Genomic DNA, 17,836 nt, shown 5'->3' on the forward strand with positions numbered 1-17,836 from the left:
CTGCTGGGGGCCGTATCTGCTTGGGGACCGTACCTGCTGGGGCTCCGTATCTGCTTGGGATCCTGTAACCGCCGTTTTGCAGGATACCAAGCAGATACGGGGCCCAGCCAAGGAATCTGGCCCCGATAAGTTGAAAAAATCTCCATGGGGAAGCCTGCAACGGAGGCTAGCGGCCCTGATGCTGCTTCTATAAGAGGCCGGGCGGCGTTGATTGGCTGTCAGAGTGACAGTGATCGCCCACCACTCTCACATCTATGAAGAGCTCATAACGGAACCCGTCCTAATAGCCTTCCATTCTGCTACACATTATCCACAGCCGTGTCGCGTCGCGCTCAGATAACGGCCCCTCCGTTTCTATTGGTGGAGCCCGGTCACGTGTCCCGGTAGAAGTGACGGCCTCGGAGGAGGAGACACCTGGCCTTGCGTGTACGTGCAGGATTCCCTCAGGGCAGGTACACACGGAGTCTGCAGTATCTAACACATGAGCGGCATGGGAGCTACGGTGGGCGGCGTTACCAGATATTCGTGACATTCGGACCGCCTATCACACAACGTCAAGAAATTAGGACCTGTGTTTATAAAAGTGCGATCTGCCGTACGAAACGCGGGATGCGGACGCCCTGCTCGCACCGTGGGGACGACGAGCCCTACCGGTGACGGCGACCAAACGGTCACCGGGAGGTCTGCGATCTCCGTACGGGCGCCATGAACAACACCACCGCCTACCACCCACCGCGGCCCGTGCTGCCGGGCTGGGGCTTTGACGCGCTCGGCGTGTACGTTCTCTGTATTGGTAAGTCTTGTCTTTACCATAGCTGTGTGATCTGGCTGTTGCCTAGAACGATGGTCTTGTCTAACTGTCGGTAACTGTTGCATTGTGTCGCTGACGAGAAGTAGTAGATGCGACTTGAAACGTTTGCAAAATCACATTCAGTTGCTTTTGAGTAACTGCTATTTGATCAACTGTTGCATTGGTTGCGCTTCAAGAGTGAGTTGAGTACAGTGTGTTCTACATTTCCTTTTCTTGTATTTTGATTCTTGTACTCGTAGATAACAGAATTCATGCAGGTATATTAAATAAATGAATGAATTTCATTGCTCAACAGTTGAAAATGGCACAATGTATGGCAGCAAGGATAAAGCAATCAATCGTCCATTCTAAAAACTATGACTACGGAAATACTGACGGAATGGCGGATTGACATATATTTTTAAACGTTTCTATGTGTTATAACACAGTCTCTCTTTTGTATTATCAAATTCCCGCTTCTTTCCCTGCCCTCAACTTTATTATGATATAAGCCTTTATTGTGATATAAGGCAAAAGACTTTGCTCATGTGTAACGTTTTCGGTAGAAAGAAAACGCGGCAATGGGGGAGATCCTAGTCAGTGCACTAACGTGAGGCATATGGTGGTTAAGAAGTGTCTCATGGAGTAGTGTGCACATGGCGATGAGTTTAAAGAGAGCGTCCTGTGATTTCAAAGGCTACCAAAACGCTTCGGGTTTAGTATATCAACTCTACTCAAAATGTGATCTTTAAGCATGCATAAACTAGACTTTAAGCATACTTTTATTAGAAAATGCAACTTTTACGGATGCTTAAAGGCGTACTTAGAAATTTGATTTCATGCCGTGTGCACGCGTGCATACAAGCCTTGCACGTTACACGAAGCGTTTGGTAGTGTAGGCGTCCAGTAGTAGAGACAGAACGGTTTCAAAGTATCTAAATGTATCCTTCGCGTTCTGTATTCTTTTCCAATAGTTATAGCCTGCATTTCCGCAGAACTAGCTCAGTGTCACTGATGAGAAGCACTGGATCCTACCTGAAACATCTGGCCGTTTCCGAAAGCATATCCAGTTGCTTGAGTAACTGTTTTTTCTTGATACGTTGATGAAGGTTAGACATTCAGAGTTTTGGTATAAAACCTGTTTTTCTAGTCCTATCCTTAGTCACTGACGAAAGACAACGGATGCTGTCTGAAACGTCTGACTGTTTCAACATTTTCTCCAGTTGCTTGAGTAACTATCTTTGGCGTGTTTTTTTCTTGTTTTTCAAACGTCTCACAGAAAGCTTCAAAACGTACGTACTGCACATTTGTTGAGACGCACAACTGCGTTTGAAGAAATTTTTTTTTTCAAATTCTTCCATTTTCCGAAGGCTTTGGAACTTTCATGACTGCTTTCTTACCTAAACTCTACAGCACACTGGTGCAGCGTATGCGAAGTTAAAGACCCCATAATACATGAGCAACAAAAATGATACACCCACCATAAGTTGCCGAACGCTCAAAGGATTCAGACGCTAAGAAACAGGAATCTTTTCTATAACTATTTTGATGATATAGATGTAAGGAAATAATGATATGTAATCATATACTTAAACAATGTTGCTTGGAGGCAAATTACAATCAATATCATAAGGGAGGCTACAATTATCTGTAAGTTTATGTGTGCTACACATGTCTACATTGTCTCGGTTTTTAGTTGGCTTTTATTGCGACCCATGTATGCTCATATTCTGTTAGTATTTGAATTTGTAATTTATTTTGGAAACACCAATAAAGACAGAAAAAGAAGAAAAAAATGAGAAACAGGAATCTTTAAAAACAGGCATGCATCCGTCCAAACCGGATCTCCCGGCAAGGTCTATAACCTCGCCCACACGCATCCGTGTTAGTTAGAAGTTAAAATCCTCCCACACCATAAGGTGTATAGAGCGGTGCCCATCTCCGTTTCATAGCCCTGGGCCACACTGGGGTGCAATCACTACAGCAGGGGGCTAGTCCACTGGCAGTGGAGTGTGTTTAACTTCCATACTGTTTCAGAAATATGTACCATTTTTATGAAGTCTTTGGTATGACTCAATGCGCCTCTTGTCCTACCCGGGGCTTGAACCCGGGCCTTCTGGTCCAAGTAACTTGAACCAGATGTGGTAAGTGACAGAAGCGCAAACCACTACACCACAGGGACACCCTGACACGCGTCCGTGTACTTGTCACACACAGAGTAGAATATCAGGTATCTAAGTCTACTTATTGTCTTATTTTTCTTGTTATACGTCCCGGTCACTTGTTACTAAAACAAGTGCTCAGCAGCCTTACCAAAAAAATTGGTAATGTACCTGTACCACCAAGACATACGTACAATAAAGAAGAAGGAAGGCATGACTGAATGATCTTCATTGCTCAACAGTTGGACATGGTATAATGTATGGCAACAATGATGAAGCAATCCATTCTAAAAACTATGACTACGTAACTATTGACGGAATCGAATGTCGGATTGGAAGAAACGGGTCATATGCCGGGACCGCTCAGACATACGTACGGTACAGAGGAAGGCAAGGGTTGCAGAACTGTGGTCTCATAAGGTGCGTGGATGATTTATTCACTCCATTAGCTATCAGACAGTATGTAAGGCCTGTGAGGTTACCACAGTTACTTGAAAATTAGATACGCTTGTCTGACGGCACATTCGAGGAAACCCAACGTCTCAGTGTACTACGTGATGATGTAGTGACGAGAGCGTAGCGGATGGAGTTAGCAATCAAGGCGCTACAGCAGTAACATGAGTGTCATCCTGTTTCAGTTCCAGGCTCTACCTTCACTTGTTTGGCGTTACTTACAAAAGAAACTGGTAATATGCCTGGACCACCCAGACATACGTACGGTACAGAGGAAGGCAAGGGTTGCAGAACTGTGGTCTCAGAAGGCGCTCGGATAATTGATTCACCCCATTAGCTATCAGACAGTCTTTTAAGTCTGAGAGATTACCACAGTTATCTAATTTTCGATCAAAATTGAAAATTAGATACGCGTGTCTGGCGGTATCTACGGGGAAACCCAACGTCTCAGTGTACTACGTGATGATGTAGTAACGGGGAGCGTGACGGATGGAGTTAGCAACCAAGGCGCTACAGTAGTAACATGAGTGTCATCCTGTTTCAGTTCCAGGCTCTAACTTCACTTGTTTGGCGTTACTTGCAAAAGCAACTGGTAATATGCCTGAACCGCTGAGACATACGTACGGTACAGAATAAGGCAATGGTTGCAGAACTGCAATCGCAGAAGGCGCTCGGATAATTGATTCACTCCATTAGCTATCAGACAGTCTTTTAAGTCTGAGAGATTACCACAGTTATCTAATTTTCGATCAAAATTGAAAATTAGATACGCGTGTCTGGCGGTATCTACGGGGAAACCGAACGTCTCGGTGTACTACGTGATGATGTAGTAACGGGGAGCGTGACGGATGGAGTTACTGTAAAGGCAGAAATGTTCGCGGTGTTTTATGTTCGCGATGAAGTCTTTACCGTGAACTTAAAGCCACCGCGAGAAGCCGTTCCATTGTGTGAGTGTATATAGCGCTACTGTTGTTTCAAACGCAAACTCAAAACCACCGCGAACACTCCATTTTCTCCCTACCGCCAAATTAAATCCCCGCGAACATTTCTACATTTACAATAGCAACCAAGGCTACAGCTACAGCAAAGGGAAACACTGGCTTGCGCTTGGATCACGTAGCGTTGCCACTGAGAGAGGTCCCTATTGCCTCTGATGAGTTATATTTAGCTTCAGGCGACGTCTGCTATTTCATCTTCCTACGTTCACTCTGAGACGTGCGGCTCACACTCCTTGGAAGTACACCGCTTTCCCAAGGTTAAGACATCGATTTTATCTTGTAAGACGTCTCCACACGTTTCTTACGTTTTCTAATGGAATAAAAGACACTTGTTAGAAAAGCAGCTGACGTGTACATACTTGTAAAATGCAACTTACGATTTTGCATCTGCTGAAGCGTATTGTTAGATGTTTAAGGCTCTATGTTGTATTTATAGCACAGATACCAAAGGAAAATGGTTCAAAACGTTTCTTCTTAGACAACAGAGACGAAACTTTGACGGTATTCACCAGTTCTCTAACAGAAGAACTCTCAAAACGGAGCACCAGCCTTTCTATGCTGCAGACCTCTCTGGTTACCCTTATAGTGTTAGCCTTGGCCATTATCCTGGAACAACCTTTTCAGAACAGGTGGGTGGGAGTAACAAGGGAACGTGAACCTAGAAGGACAAGTTTTTCTCGCTACCTTCGGTTATCTCACATCCAAACTCTTTAAGAGGAATAACATGCCTTGACTGACGACTTCAGCCCTTCTATGGGACAGACTTTTCTGAGTACCCTTATAGTGTTAGCCTTGGCCATTATCCTGGAACAACCCTTTCAGAACAGGTGGGTGGAAGTAACAATGGAACGTGAACCGATAAGGACGGGTTTTGTTTCGCTTTCTCAGGTTTTACCTCATCAAAACTGTTTAAGAGGAATAACATGCCTTGAATGACGCGTTCAGCTTTTCTATGGGACGGACGTTTCTGACTACCATCATAGTGTAGCCTTGGCCATTATCCTGGAACAACCTTTCCAGAACAAGTAGCTATAGGTGGGAGTAACAATGGAACGTGAACCTAGAAGGACAAGTTTTGTCTCACTTTTTCAAGTTCTCCTACATCAGAACCCTTTAAAAGGAATAACAAGCCTTGAATGACTCGTTCGGCCTTTCTTTCAGACCATTATAGTGTTAACCTTGGCCATTATCCTGGGACAACCTTTTCAGAACAGGTGGGTGGGAATGACAATGGAACGTGAACCTAGAAGGACAAGTTTGTCTCGCTTTCTCCGCTTCTCTCACTTCAAAACTCTTTAAAAGGAATAGCAAGCCATGAATGACGCGTTCAGCCTTTCTTTTAGACCATTATAATGTTAGCCTTGTCCATTATCCTGAAACAACCTTTTCAGAACAGGTGGGTGGGAGCAACAATCTCCGGTCCTCCCACATCAAAACTCTTTTAAAGAAATATCAAGCCTCGAGCCTTTCTATGGTACAGACCTCTATGGGTCCCATTATAGTGTTAGCCTTGGCCATTATCCTGGGACAACCTTTCCAGAACAAGTAGGCGGGAGCAATAATCTCCGGTCCTCCAACATCAAAACTCTTTTAAAGAAATATCAAGCCTCGAGCCTTTCTATGGTAAAGACCTCTATGGGTCCCATTATAGTTTAAGCCTTTACAAGTATCCTCGAATGGCCTTTTTAAAAGAAAAGGGGGGTAACAATGGAACATGACCGTCCTTCACACCACGATGACGTAGCCCAACCCTAACCGACGCACGGTGTGGCCTTGTAAGGTCTCGTGTACGTGAGGGTGACTGAAAAAATAATAAAGGTGAACCATATGACGATAATTGTAAGAAAAGAAAGAGTAATGACTTGTTTTTGAGCAGATTCTGCTCATCAATGACTACGACCTTTCCCGAGGCGAATGCTTTGTGCGGTGCGACCACCCGCTTACCGCTGCCTGTGTGCAGCAATGTGTTGTAATACCGTTGCAGCTCAAACAAAGGATGCTGAGAATCTCGTAATGTTATCAGGTAACATAACATCTGCGTCTGACAGATGACGTCCAAATTGCCAACGAAAAGTGAAAAGTACCTTCGTAAGCTAACCTTGAGCAGGATTGGCTTAGCAAGCAACATGACAAAAAGCAGGGCTTCCAACCACTCGCAACTGTTCAGTCAAAGATTCAGTCAAATGGTACCGGTGCAAACCCGGCAGTAATTCTAATTCTTTCATTTGATGAATTAACTGATAAGATGGAAAATAACGACAACAAAGAAAGTCGTTGTTTGTGTTTATCGTCTTCTTAAGTCTTCAACTTCCGCCCAAGCAATGTGACAAATAGCAGGGCTTCTAGCGACTTACAACTGCTCTAGTAAAAGATTTGTGAAAAACCGCCCGTAATTCTTTTATTTGATAAAATCAACTAATCAAATAGAATATAACGACAAAAAATCTCTATTTGTGGATCGCCTTTGTGAGCTAATCTTCAAATTCAGCCCAAGCAATATGACAAATAGAAATGCTTCCAACGACTTACAACTTTTCTGGTAAAAGATTTGTGCAAAACCGTCAGTAATTCTTTTATTTGATAAATCAACTAATCAAATAGAAAATAACGACAACAAATCTCTATTTGTGGAGATCGCCTTCTTAAGCTAATATTCAGCTTGTTTCCGAGCAATATGACAAATAGCAGGGCTTCCAGCGACTTACAACTGCTCTAGTAAAAGATTTGTGTAAAACTGTCATTAATTCTTTTATTTGATGAATCAACTAATCAAATAGAAAATAACGACGACAAATCTCTAGTTTGGAGAGCGCCTTCTTAAGCTAATCTTCAACCTCAGCCCAAGCAATATGACAAATAACAATGTTTCCAATGACTTACAACTTCTCTGGTAAGAAATTTGTGCAAAACCGTCAGTAATCATTTTATTTGATAAATTAACTAATCAAATAGAAAATAACGAGAACAAATCTCTATTTTGTAGAGCGCCTTCTTAAGCTAATCTTCAACCTCAGCCCAAGCAATATGACAAATAGCAATGCTTCCAACGACTTACAACTTCTCTAGTAAAAGATTTGTGCAAAACCGTCAGTAATTCTTTTATTTGATAAATCAACTAATCAAAAAGAAAATAACGACAACAAATCTATATAATGTAAAGCGCCTTCTTAAGCTAATTTTCAACCTCAGCCCAAGCAATATGACAAATAGCAGGGCTTCCAGCGACTCACAACTGCTCTAGTAAGAAATTTGTGCAAAGCCGTCAGTAATTCTTTTATTCGATAAATCAACTAATAAATAGAAAATAATGACAACAAATCTCTAGTTTGTAGAGCGCCTTCTTAAGCTAATCTTCAACCTCAGCCCAAGCAATATGACAAATAGCAATGCTTCCAACGACTTACAACTTCTCTGGTAAGAAATTTGTGCAAAACCGTCAGTAATTATTTTATTTGATAAATCAACTAATCAAATAGAAAATAACGAAAACAAATCACTATTTTGTAGATCGCCTTCTTAAAGTAATCGTCTGCTTCCAACTGTTCCAGTAGAAGACTTAGTCAAATGGTGAAAAACCGGCAGTAAGTTACTTGCAACTGTTCTAGTATCAAAAAGATTTGTGCAAAACTTTAAGAGGGGGGGAGGGGAGAAAGGAAGATTGATATTCCAGGTCATTGACATTTCACACTGTTAAATATAGTTAGGTAATTACCATTCATCAAGTGTCTTCAAGTGTTTGCTTGCGTCGCATCCTCACTCTAATAGACATGCCAAAATCACCGCGTAGGTAATTTACCACATTACCGTAATACCTGAAGGTAATCACGGCAATAATAACGTATAATTAAAGTCAATATCAAAGGAAGTCGACTCGATTATTTCATGATGTGTAGTCGTGATGTCAGATAAAGGGTCCCCATTTGGCCCATGTATGATTACAAGCATGCACACCACACATAAGTCTGTCAGATTAAAACCACTTGGCAAACTAGGTAACATTTTTCCCGAGCATGAAGGTTTCAAGTGCGCATTTCACCGAAGCGAGTTGGACACGGTTTTGAAGGTCAGACAAGGTTGTAAGATACACTATACAAAAGTTACTGAAGTAATTAATAACCCCCTGAAAGTTAGTTTCTACATGTTGAGGGGAAAGGTTTGTTTCAGCCTCACTTAAAAGCCAACTGTCAGAGAGGTATAAAGGTTCACATGGTTCTGCCTAGTGAAAAACACTCTTACACCGGTTGAAAGGTAGCACAGGGGCCTAGGTAACAGCGCGGAGGGTCCAGATCACAGTGTAGAGGACCCTTACGTTCAAAATATGCTAGCTAGTACAGTACACTGGTCGTGTTTATGACGAAAAGCTTTGAAAATGTATAGAAGCATTTACCACAAAAATTCACGTGCCTTGAATTTTAACAATGATTTTTGCCTTGCCAAAGGTCTTGCCATAACATGTTTCCTTTGAACCTATTTCCCATGTCGCTACTATCCGAAACAACGCTCGCTTGGTGAAATGATAACTTTCTTTAGAAATTTCAAGACAAGAACTGTAAGTATGATTTCAACGTGTAGATAGACTTTCGCAAATGGGAAGAACTGGAAAGTAAGTTTGCGTAAAAAATACAGTGGATTTTTTCTAGATTCGGCTAAAAAATAAACTTCCAGACAAATGATCTTAGTGTCAATGCCCAGCCTGGATTTCTCCCTTTAAGGTATGTCTTTGATATGATGAAACTGTTCAAAGGCTCGGTAGATATTGGTAGTCCATCAGACCTGTAGCCTACAGGAAATACGGCACCTTGGAAAGATAAACACCACACACTTCTATGGAAACCAACAAACAGGTTTGGCAGATGTTCGCACCTTACAAGTTACCAGACGCTTTGATGATTACCTTCAAAAGTCCAGGAGATGCTGAAAGTTTACCATTCGTGTAGCCTATGGGTATTTTGCGACACCTTCGATCAAACAACAAATGCAGCAAGTTTCAAAGAAAATCATTTGATTGCTACTAATTCTCGCTGCACGGAAAAGGTTAGGGCCCGTAGCGAACGGGCAGATGAAAGACCATAAATCGCGTATGCCGGAGTCGCATGCGGTGTTCAGTGAAGAGTGACCCTGGAACTAACTAGACGCCGTCACCGTGAGTTCAAACCCCGGCTGTGTCGCCCACCTGACATTTACGCCACTTGAAAGGGTCGCAGTCCTTTGAACAGGACGTTAAACCGTGGTTCACTGTTCATTGAACCTGTCGACAAGAGCAAGGGGAATCTCCTCCCGTACAATGAACCTGTAGATACTAAACATAACGTCTGTCTTCTCTGTCACTTGAGCGTTTCTTCAGTGAGTTAAACTTTGCGAACCCTTTTTTTTTTACTTTCACTTTTCTACCGTACGTTGCATGCAGATACGCTGCGACGGCTGGGTATATCTTGTTTTAGTAATTAGAATGTTAAGTTTTATTCTTTACTTATATTATGTGTTAATTTTTTTGATTAATTGTATTTGTTTAATAGTTGTTGCCATACATTGTACCGTGTACAAATTGTGCAATAAAGTTCTTCTTCTGTCATCAACAACCATATCTTGTTACACGTAAGGTCTGCATGCTCAACTCCAAATGTCACTCCTGACATTTAATAATTTGTCGATTGCTGGCGCCAACGATGTTGTGTTCTTGGGAAAAGGTACTTTACACGACTTTCCTCACTCCGTTCAGGTGTAAAAATGGGTATATTGTTCTGTATTGTACTGTACTGTTAAAGCAAGTATGGAAACTTGAGTGTAGCGCCACGTCCTCCTCGTCCGTCCAAAAACGAAGTAAAAAAAGTGAAAAACCTCTTGACATCCATATCTGGGCGTTCGTTTTAATGATTTATCGATTGCTGCCGAAGCCGCTTAGGCTCCCATTTGCCATATCTCCAGACATTTGACGGTGACTACATCGCGCACAGTTGAGCGCTACTTCGTGTCCAGCGTCCGTGAGGCACTTAGAACCATCAGCGGCACTCCGCCAGTGTTAACAACACCATTAGCCGGCTGTAGTCCAACCGTGTCATTATCTCTTAGCGTCCATTTGCCGCAGCTGGCAGTACCTAACAGCTCTTCATTTGGACTTGGCCGTGAACGTGCAGGGCCCATTTCGCTATTTACAATGTCGAATGGAAGATTCCGGCTGCTGCATTATCGGATATAGTTTACATTCCAACACTTAGAAGACCAAAACAGAACGAACGGACACGGACCATGAACCAGCTTTCGCCCTACTATATGTTGTATGTTGTACCGATTGTACATGTTGTACCATATATATGTAATGATATATGTTGATAGAGTTATTAGGACTTAAATGACTGTATATCTCTGTTATATTGTATCTGACCCTTTCCTCATTCCACGTGACCTTAATGAAAAGCGGCCTGCATGCCAATCAGAGCTTCTCATGAATAAAAAAGGTTCAAACAAACAAACAAACAAACAAACAAACCTACATGTTTCGACTTTACCTACAAAATAGTTCAGAAATGATTAAGTCAGTCATTAGTATTCTTACGATAACAACGGGACTGTGGACGGGATAAAGGCAAGACAGATGACAGTTCTGCGTGAATCGAAATATATTCCATTATCCTAACCTTGCAACCTTGACTGAACTAATCTACATAAACAGCGCGTTAACGGAAATTGACTTAATCTGTTTTCTACATTAATTAAGGTGAAACAATTCCCAGGAGGAAATGGACTAATCCATAACCGTGTCCAGATTTGACCCCGGCATGCAGGAATGAAATCAAAATATCACACTTCTTGCATTCACAAAATTCATAACTTTATTTGTAGACATTCCCCCATCTCCATGTCTTGCCACTTTCTTGTACAATTAGATTGAATCTTATTTATTGAGATTTACCACATTTGTGGAAGGATTGACCTAACAGGTGACTATCACCTTTTCAAGATGTCATCCCAGACCGGACTGTAAGGTTTGGACCATCACACCGGGAAGGACCCCTGCTATTTCCGATAAGTGTGGCGGGTTCTTTTACATGAACACGGAACCTCCATTTAACGTCCTGTCCGAGGGACGTCCCTAACCAAAGCTAGGTACTCATTTTTACCTAAGTGAAGTGAAGAAAGTCATGTTCAGTACCTTTTCCAAGGGTAGATTGTCAAAGTGACAAATCAGGGACCCCGGAATTGAACCCAAGACCTCTGGGTTCTGGGCCAAACACCCTGCCACTGCGCCACAGCGACGCCACTGTCATCGACTGCACGTTTCAGCCCCGTCTGCACTGCTGATTGTATCTTGTTTTCACAACAAGCAGCGAGGTATATTTGGTAACTAGATAGAATAAAGCATTAGCCCTGATTCCGCGTGGTTAACTCGCGCGTGGGATGGATGAAACAAGATCGATCCACCAAAGCAGCATTACTGCCCTGTCCGCGGTGCTGAACACATTGCTGTTAATGTACGACAAAGTGGCGTTCTAACCGGGACGGTCCAGATGGAGTGATTACCCTAGATGTTAAAGTATCTGAAAAGATTAGAAATGGAAACGAACATCAATCAAGTTTTGACTTAACAACAGCAACTGGCCGTAACGCTTTGTATGGTACAGCGCCGAAGACCACGCTTGTTCTTAATATCTGATTAAGTAAAGTTTGCTGATAGAAAGTGCGAGCAATCCATCGATGATTAAAGCAACGGCAGCTAGACCTACCGAATGCTCGAAGGCCATGGCTCATTTGCTCTGGGAAAACGCTAACAAACGTTGTTGTTTTTTCTATGCCTAGCAACACGCCTCAGCTTAGCACCAGCCCCGGGCGCTGACGAGTGTCAATGAGGTGGCGATTGATGCAATTCTTAATTTATGTCTCTCCTTATTCAAAGTTTAAAGAAAGCATACTGTATGAGCTATCCTATGATGATTAAAGCAACGGCAGCGGCAGCTGGACGCATAGAAGGCCCTAAGGCCAGCTCTCATCTACCCTAGGGACATGGCAACGTACTAACAACAGTTTAAAGAAAGCTGTTCCTCAGGCAGTTTGTTACACTTTGTCACATAAATCAGGTTGTCGCAAATTCTACAAATTGGCAAATTGCTACTTTTCCGCCAGTTGGTTATCATTTGTCACTTTCCTGTCTCTGGTGAAACCTTGCTACATTAACGTTGGTCGATTCGCCACATTCCATTTGCTACCTTATTTGCTACACGGCAACATACTAACAACAGTTTAAAGAAAGCGAACGGTATGGGCAATCCAATGATGGCTAAAGCTTGGGAAACATCACACCGGATACTTGATCATATCCTCCATTATTTAGCTACCATACAATCAGCAATAGCTAGACTACGGAGGTTTCCTTAGATTAGTTTTAGTGAGGTTGCCACGCAGGGAGCCAGTTTAATGGATACTTCATCATTTTCTAGCAGTACTTCAAAGGAGTGGAGTATAATGAAGGTGGACGTCAAAGGGCCCCAGACGCCTCGTTCGCGGGAATCTGAGAATGTTTGTGCCGGTTGAGTAGACATCTAAGCTTCATCATTCGTAAGCCAACATGTAATTCGTACCCAATAAGTGAGCCCCAATGCCAAGTGATGAACGAAAAAACTTGTCACTGAAAAGTGAATACAATTAGTGATTCTCAATGTCAAGTGATAAATGAAAACAAACTTGTCACTGAAAGGTGAATACACACGACTGTTTGTCTGTATTCATGAATGCATCCTTGTGTACGTGTAAGACATGTTCATGCACGTATGGTGCAAAATAGAATGATACCAGGTGAAAGAAATCATAGATGATGTGATGATCCGTGCAATTCAGAGCAGAGCAGAGTAGAGTAGAGTAGAGTAGAGTAGAGTAGAGTAGAGTAGAGTAGAGTAGAGTAGCTAGAGTAGAGTAGAGTAGAGTAGAGTAGAGTAGAGTAGAGTAGAGTAGTGTAGAGTAGAGTAGAGTAGAGTAGAGTAGAGTAGAGTAGAGTGGAGCGGAGCGGAGCGGAGCGGAGCAGAGTAGTGTAGAGTAGAGTAGAGTAGAGTAGAGTAGAGTAGAGTAGAGTAGAGTAGAGTAGAGTAGAGTAGAGTAGAGCAGAGTAGAGTCGAGTCGAACGGAGTAGAGTAGAGTAGAGTAGAGCAGAGTAGAGTAGAATAGAGTAGAGTAGAGTCGAGCGGAGTAGAGTAGAGTAGAGTAGAGTAGAGTAGAGTAGAGTAGAGTAGAGTAGAGTAGAGTAGAGTAGAGTAGAGTAGAGTAGAGTAGAGTAGTGTAGAGTAGAGTAGAGTATACCAGAGTGGAGTAGAGTATAGTATAGTAGAGTAGAGTAGAGTAGAGTAGAGTAGAGTGGAGTACTGTCAGTATTCATCATAATAGGCATTTGAGTGGGGCATGGCAATTTCTCCCACTCCAATTGGCGCTGACATTTTTGACAAGCCAATATGGCGCACGCCGCCCGCGAGTATCGATGTGATTACTCATACCGGCCTGTCATCGTTACCGCCCTGCCCACGGGAGGGGGATGAAACGCAAACATAAGCCCTCTATATTCCAGGTCAGTGACCTATTAACCCCCACGGGTGACCTTTAGGTACTCCGGAAGGAGTGGGGGTATTGGTAATCACCAAGGTGATATTGGGAGGCAAGAGCCAAACGTTTGGTGGCTCCTCCGTTTTCGTACACAGAGCTCTCCACATCTACAGACATGTGCTGGGAGGAAAGATCTGACTGCCCCGTTTATCAGACACATAGCTCTGCTAATCTACAAGCATATATTGGGAGGAAAGATCTGACTGCCCCATTTATAGGAAACATAGCTCTGCTAATCTACAAGAATATATTGGGAGGAAAGCGTAATGTAATCTGATTCCCTCATTTATCTGACGCATGGCTCTACTAATCTACAAGCACGTAGTGGAAGGAAAGACCATTGCCTTGGTGCTTGTTTTACAGCCGGCCCCGGCAAAACTGTGCAGGAAAATCTCACGCTCTTCCCTTTCCTTGTAACTGCTTGTAGATAAGGGTAAGTATCCTTGTGTAGTCCATACGTTCTTTGAAAGACTATCAGTGTTCTCATGCCGCAGTTACGCGATAGCAAAGGGAAGAGCTATAGCTGCCGGCATTTTCGGTGGCCTATGCTGCTTTAATTCAATTCCTCGGCGCGAGCATGCAACGTTGTCAACACCTCGCACAAAGATAGCTTACTTCACGCAGCACTGCTAACAGGTGGTAGAAAGGTTTTGTCTCGAACGATCTCCTATACTATGTGGAGACGACGATATCTCTTATGATAAAAGCCGCACACATTTGTTACTATCACAAACATATGGGGAAAGAGAGACACCTCACACAAAGATAGCTTACTTCACGCAACTCTACAAACATGCAGTAGACCATTTTTGTCGCCTATGCTGTGTAGAGACTACGATATCCTTTATGATGAAAGCCATGCATATTTGTTACTATTGCAGCATAGATAAAAAATAAGTACATACGCATTTGTATCCAAAAAATACTTAATGGCTGGGTAATCATGTTAATCTTCACTGGTGCAAGAAACGGCGAAACCTTCTGCTTCCATTACTGAACCTTTGATTTCTTGGTTTGACACATTAGTCATTATTGCTGCTACGATTGTCCCGGTTAATGTCTAAGGCACTATTTGTTCCATTTCTTCATTATCAAATGCATTAAAGTCTTCCAACCCGACCTGCTTGGCTGTTCCTCAGGCAGTTTGTTACATTCTGTCACGTCAAATCGGGTTGTCGCGATTCTACAGCGTTTGGCAAATTGCTACTTTCCCGCCAGTTGGAGCCCTGACGGTAATTGAGCTGGTTATCGTTTGTCACTTTCCTGTTCTCTGGTGACATCTTGCTACATTACCGTCGGTCAATTTGCCACATTCCATTTGGTACTTAATCGGGGACGTGTGCCGCATACTTAGTGCTATTCTAAGATACTTTCCGTCCATTTCCACCCCTTCTCCCTCCCGAAGTAGTCATTTATCAATATCGTCCTACTTTTCTCATCTTTGTTCAGAGATCTGTAGACAGCGTTACTTTGTTTTCTAGCCTGGAGTCCTGTCTTGTTAGCTTTGGTCTTAAGCTAACCCACCGGATAGCGACGTTGGGAGCGCACAAAAGCTAGCAAGGCTGGATTTTATGCTATTTGTTTTGGGAGGACGTCGATAGTAGGCACTGGTGATTCAGGATTGTTGGACTACAGAAAATCCCAGAAAACAAAAGGACAGAAGGAGAAGAGAAAGTAATTATGCTAAGACAGGAGTTTGCAAATGTTCTTTTATCGAGCGCTTGTTAGAACACGTTTATTTTATTTTTTTCTTCCCAAAACATTAAACATACAAAAGGGACGAGACAAACTAGTGGCGGACTCGAGCTGTATACAGCTTATATCTTCACCGTGACTTGTTCGGCATGGAAGATAAGATATTAAACAAGACAACCAAACATTTGGAATAAGAAGTACAGTTCAAGCGTAAGTATCTGCGTGGGCTCAAACTCCTTGCACAAAAGAAATAGAGGAACACATATTCCTAAAAACGTGTTACAGCACGTGTTACATCATCTGGTCGTGAAAGTGTCACAGATGTTCATCACCCTCCTCCTCCAGCCCTCCCTATCCTCCATTGCTCTGGGCAGGCCTTCCAGAGTACAGCAAAGTTGATGTATGTATGTTATGCGTGGACTGCCTACACGTGCATGTCCATGTCCACAACAAACTTACAACACGTTTTCTCTTGCCCTCAGGATTCTGCAATCTCGTCGGAAACACGTTCGTGCTCCTGGTGTCGTACTACCGGCGGAAGAAGATCAAGCCTCCAGAGGTCTTCACCGTTAACCTAGCGGTCTGCGACCTCATGTTGCTGATATGTGCGTACCCCTGGATGGTCGCCTCAAGCTTCTCTCACGGCTGGCTGTTTGGGGAGGCTGGATGTATCTCATACGCCTTCTTCAGGTAAGGATGGCGCACGGATGGCTGCGATACGCTGTCCTTAGTACTGAAATTAGAGAGGTTGTTGTTTTCTGGATGGTCGCCTCGAGCTTCTCTCACGGTTGGCTGTTTGGGACGCTAGGTGTATCTCTTACGCCTTCTTCAGGTAAGAACAGCTAAGTATGCACGGATGGCTGCGATACGCTGTCCTTAGTACTGAAATTAGAGAGCCTGTTTTTTTCTGGATGGCCGCCTCAAGCTTCTCTCACGGCTGGCTGTTTGGGGACGCTGAGTGTATCTCATACGCCTTCTTCAGGTAAGGATGGTGCACGGATGGCTGCAATACGCTGTCCTTAGTACTGAAATTAGAGAGGTTGTTGTTTTCTGTACCCGTATCAATATCTTAACTATTATTGTGTTGAAAAGAGAGAAGTCAGTACCAGTAACGAGCTTCTCTCATGGTTAGCTGTTTGGGGAGGCTGGGTGTATCTCTTACGCCTTCTTCAGGTAAGAACAGCTACATCTGCACGGATGGCTGCGATACGCTGTCCTTAGTATTGAAACTAGAGAGGTTGTTTTTTTCTGGATGGTCGCCTCAAGCTTCTCCCACCGCTGGCTGTTTGGGAAGGCTGGATGTATCTCTTACGCCTTCTCCAGGTCAGAACAGCTAAATATGCTGTGATTCGCTGTCCTTAGTACTGAAATTAGAGAGGTTGTTGATTTCTGTACCCGGTACAGAAATCAACAACCTCTCTAATTTCAGTACTAAGGACAATTAAACTATTATTGTGTTGAAAAGAGAGTAGTCAATGCCAGTAACGAGCTTCTCTCACGGTTGACTGTTTGGGGACGATGGGTGTATCTCATACGCCCTCTTCAGGTCAGCGCAGCTAAATATGCTGCGATACACTGTCCTTAGTACTGAACTTAGAGAGGTTGTGATTTCTGTACCCGTATCAATATCTAAACTATTATTGTGTTGAAAAGAGAGAAGTCAATACCAGTAACGAGCTTCTCTCACGGTTGGCTGTTTAGGGACGCTGGGTGTATCTCTTACGCCTTTTTTCAGGTCAGAACAGCTAAATATGCTGCGATTCGCTGTCCTTAGTACTGAAATTAGAGAGGTTGTTGTTTTCTGTACCCGTATCAATAGCTAAACTATTATTGTGTTGAAAAGAGAGAAGTCAATACCAGTAACGAGCTTCTCTCACGATTGGCTGTTTGGTGACACTGGATGAATCTCTAACGCCTTCTTCAGGTAAGGCAATGTCTATTTGATTATATAGATGACATCCTCTGGGAACCCCAAGACTGATGCGAGCGTGCGAAGAAAAAAAAGTTTGGCAAAATAAATTGCCTTCATTATGAAATCCGAGTAATCAGGAAGGTTGAACAAATGACGAAACACAGAGTATGGTGTACCTAAAAATAGACTCTGCATGTTTGTTCTTTCACATCTTCTTCTTTGGCTGTGGAATTGACCTCGGCAT

General features: G+C 43.0%; 1 protein-coding gene across 1 annotated transcript in view; it reads left to right on the plus strand.

Annotated features, from left to right (window-relative positions):
* The first annotated feature begins 294 nt into the window (after positions 1–294).
* LOC136427161 (opsin-5-like) overlaps positions 295–17,836 on the plus strand; it is a 36,476-nt gene continuing 18,934 nt past the window's right edge. The window contains exons 1-2 of the mRNA XM_066415929.1: positions 295–793; positions 16,163–16,370. Coding sequence (XP_066272026.1) covers positions 706–793; positions 16,163–16,370 — 296 coding nt within the window. The 5' untranslated portion in view covers positions 295–705. The remainder of the gene's footprint in view (positions 794–16,162; positions 16,371–17,836) is intronic.

The sequence above is a fragment of the Branchiostoma lanceolatum genome, chromosome 2 (assembly GCF_035083965.1).
Source record: "Branchiostoma lanceolatum isolate klBraLanc5 chromosome 2, klBraLanc5.hap2, whole genome shotgun sequence".
In the NCBI taxonomy this organism is placed as follows: Eukaryota; Metazoa; Chordata; class Leptocardii; order Amphioxiformes; family Branchiostomatidae; genus Branchiostoma; species Branchiostoma lanceolatum.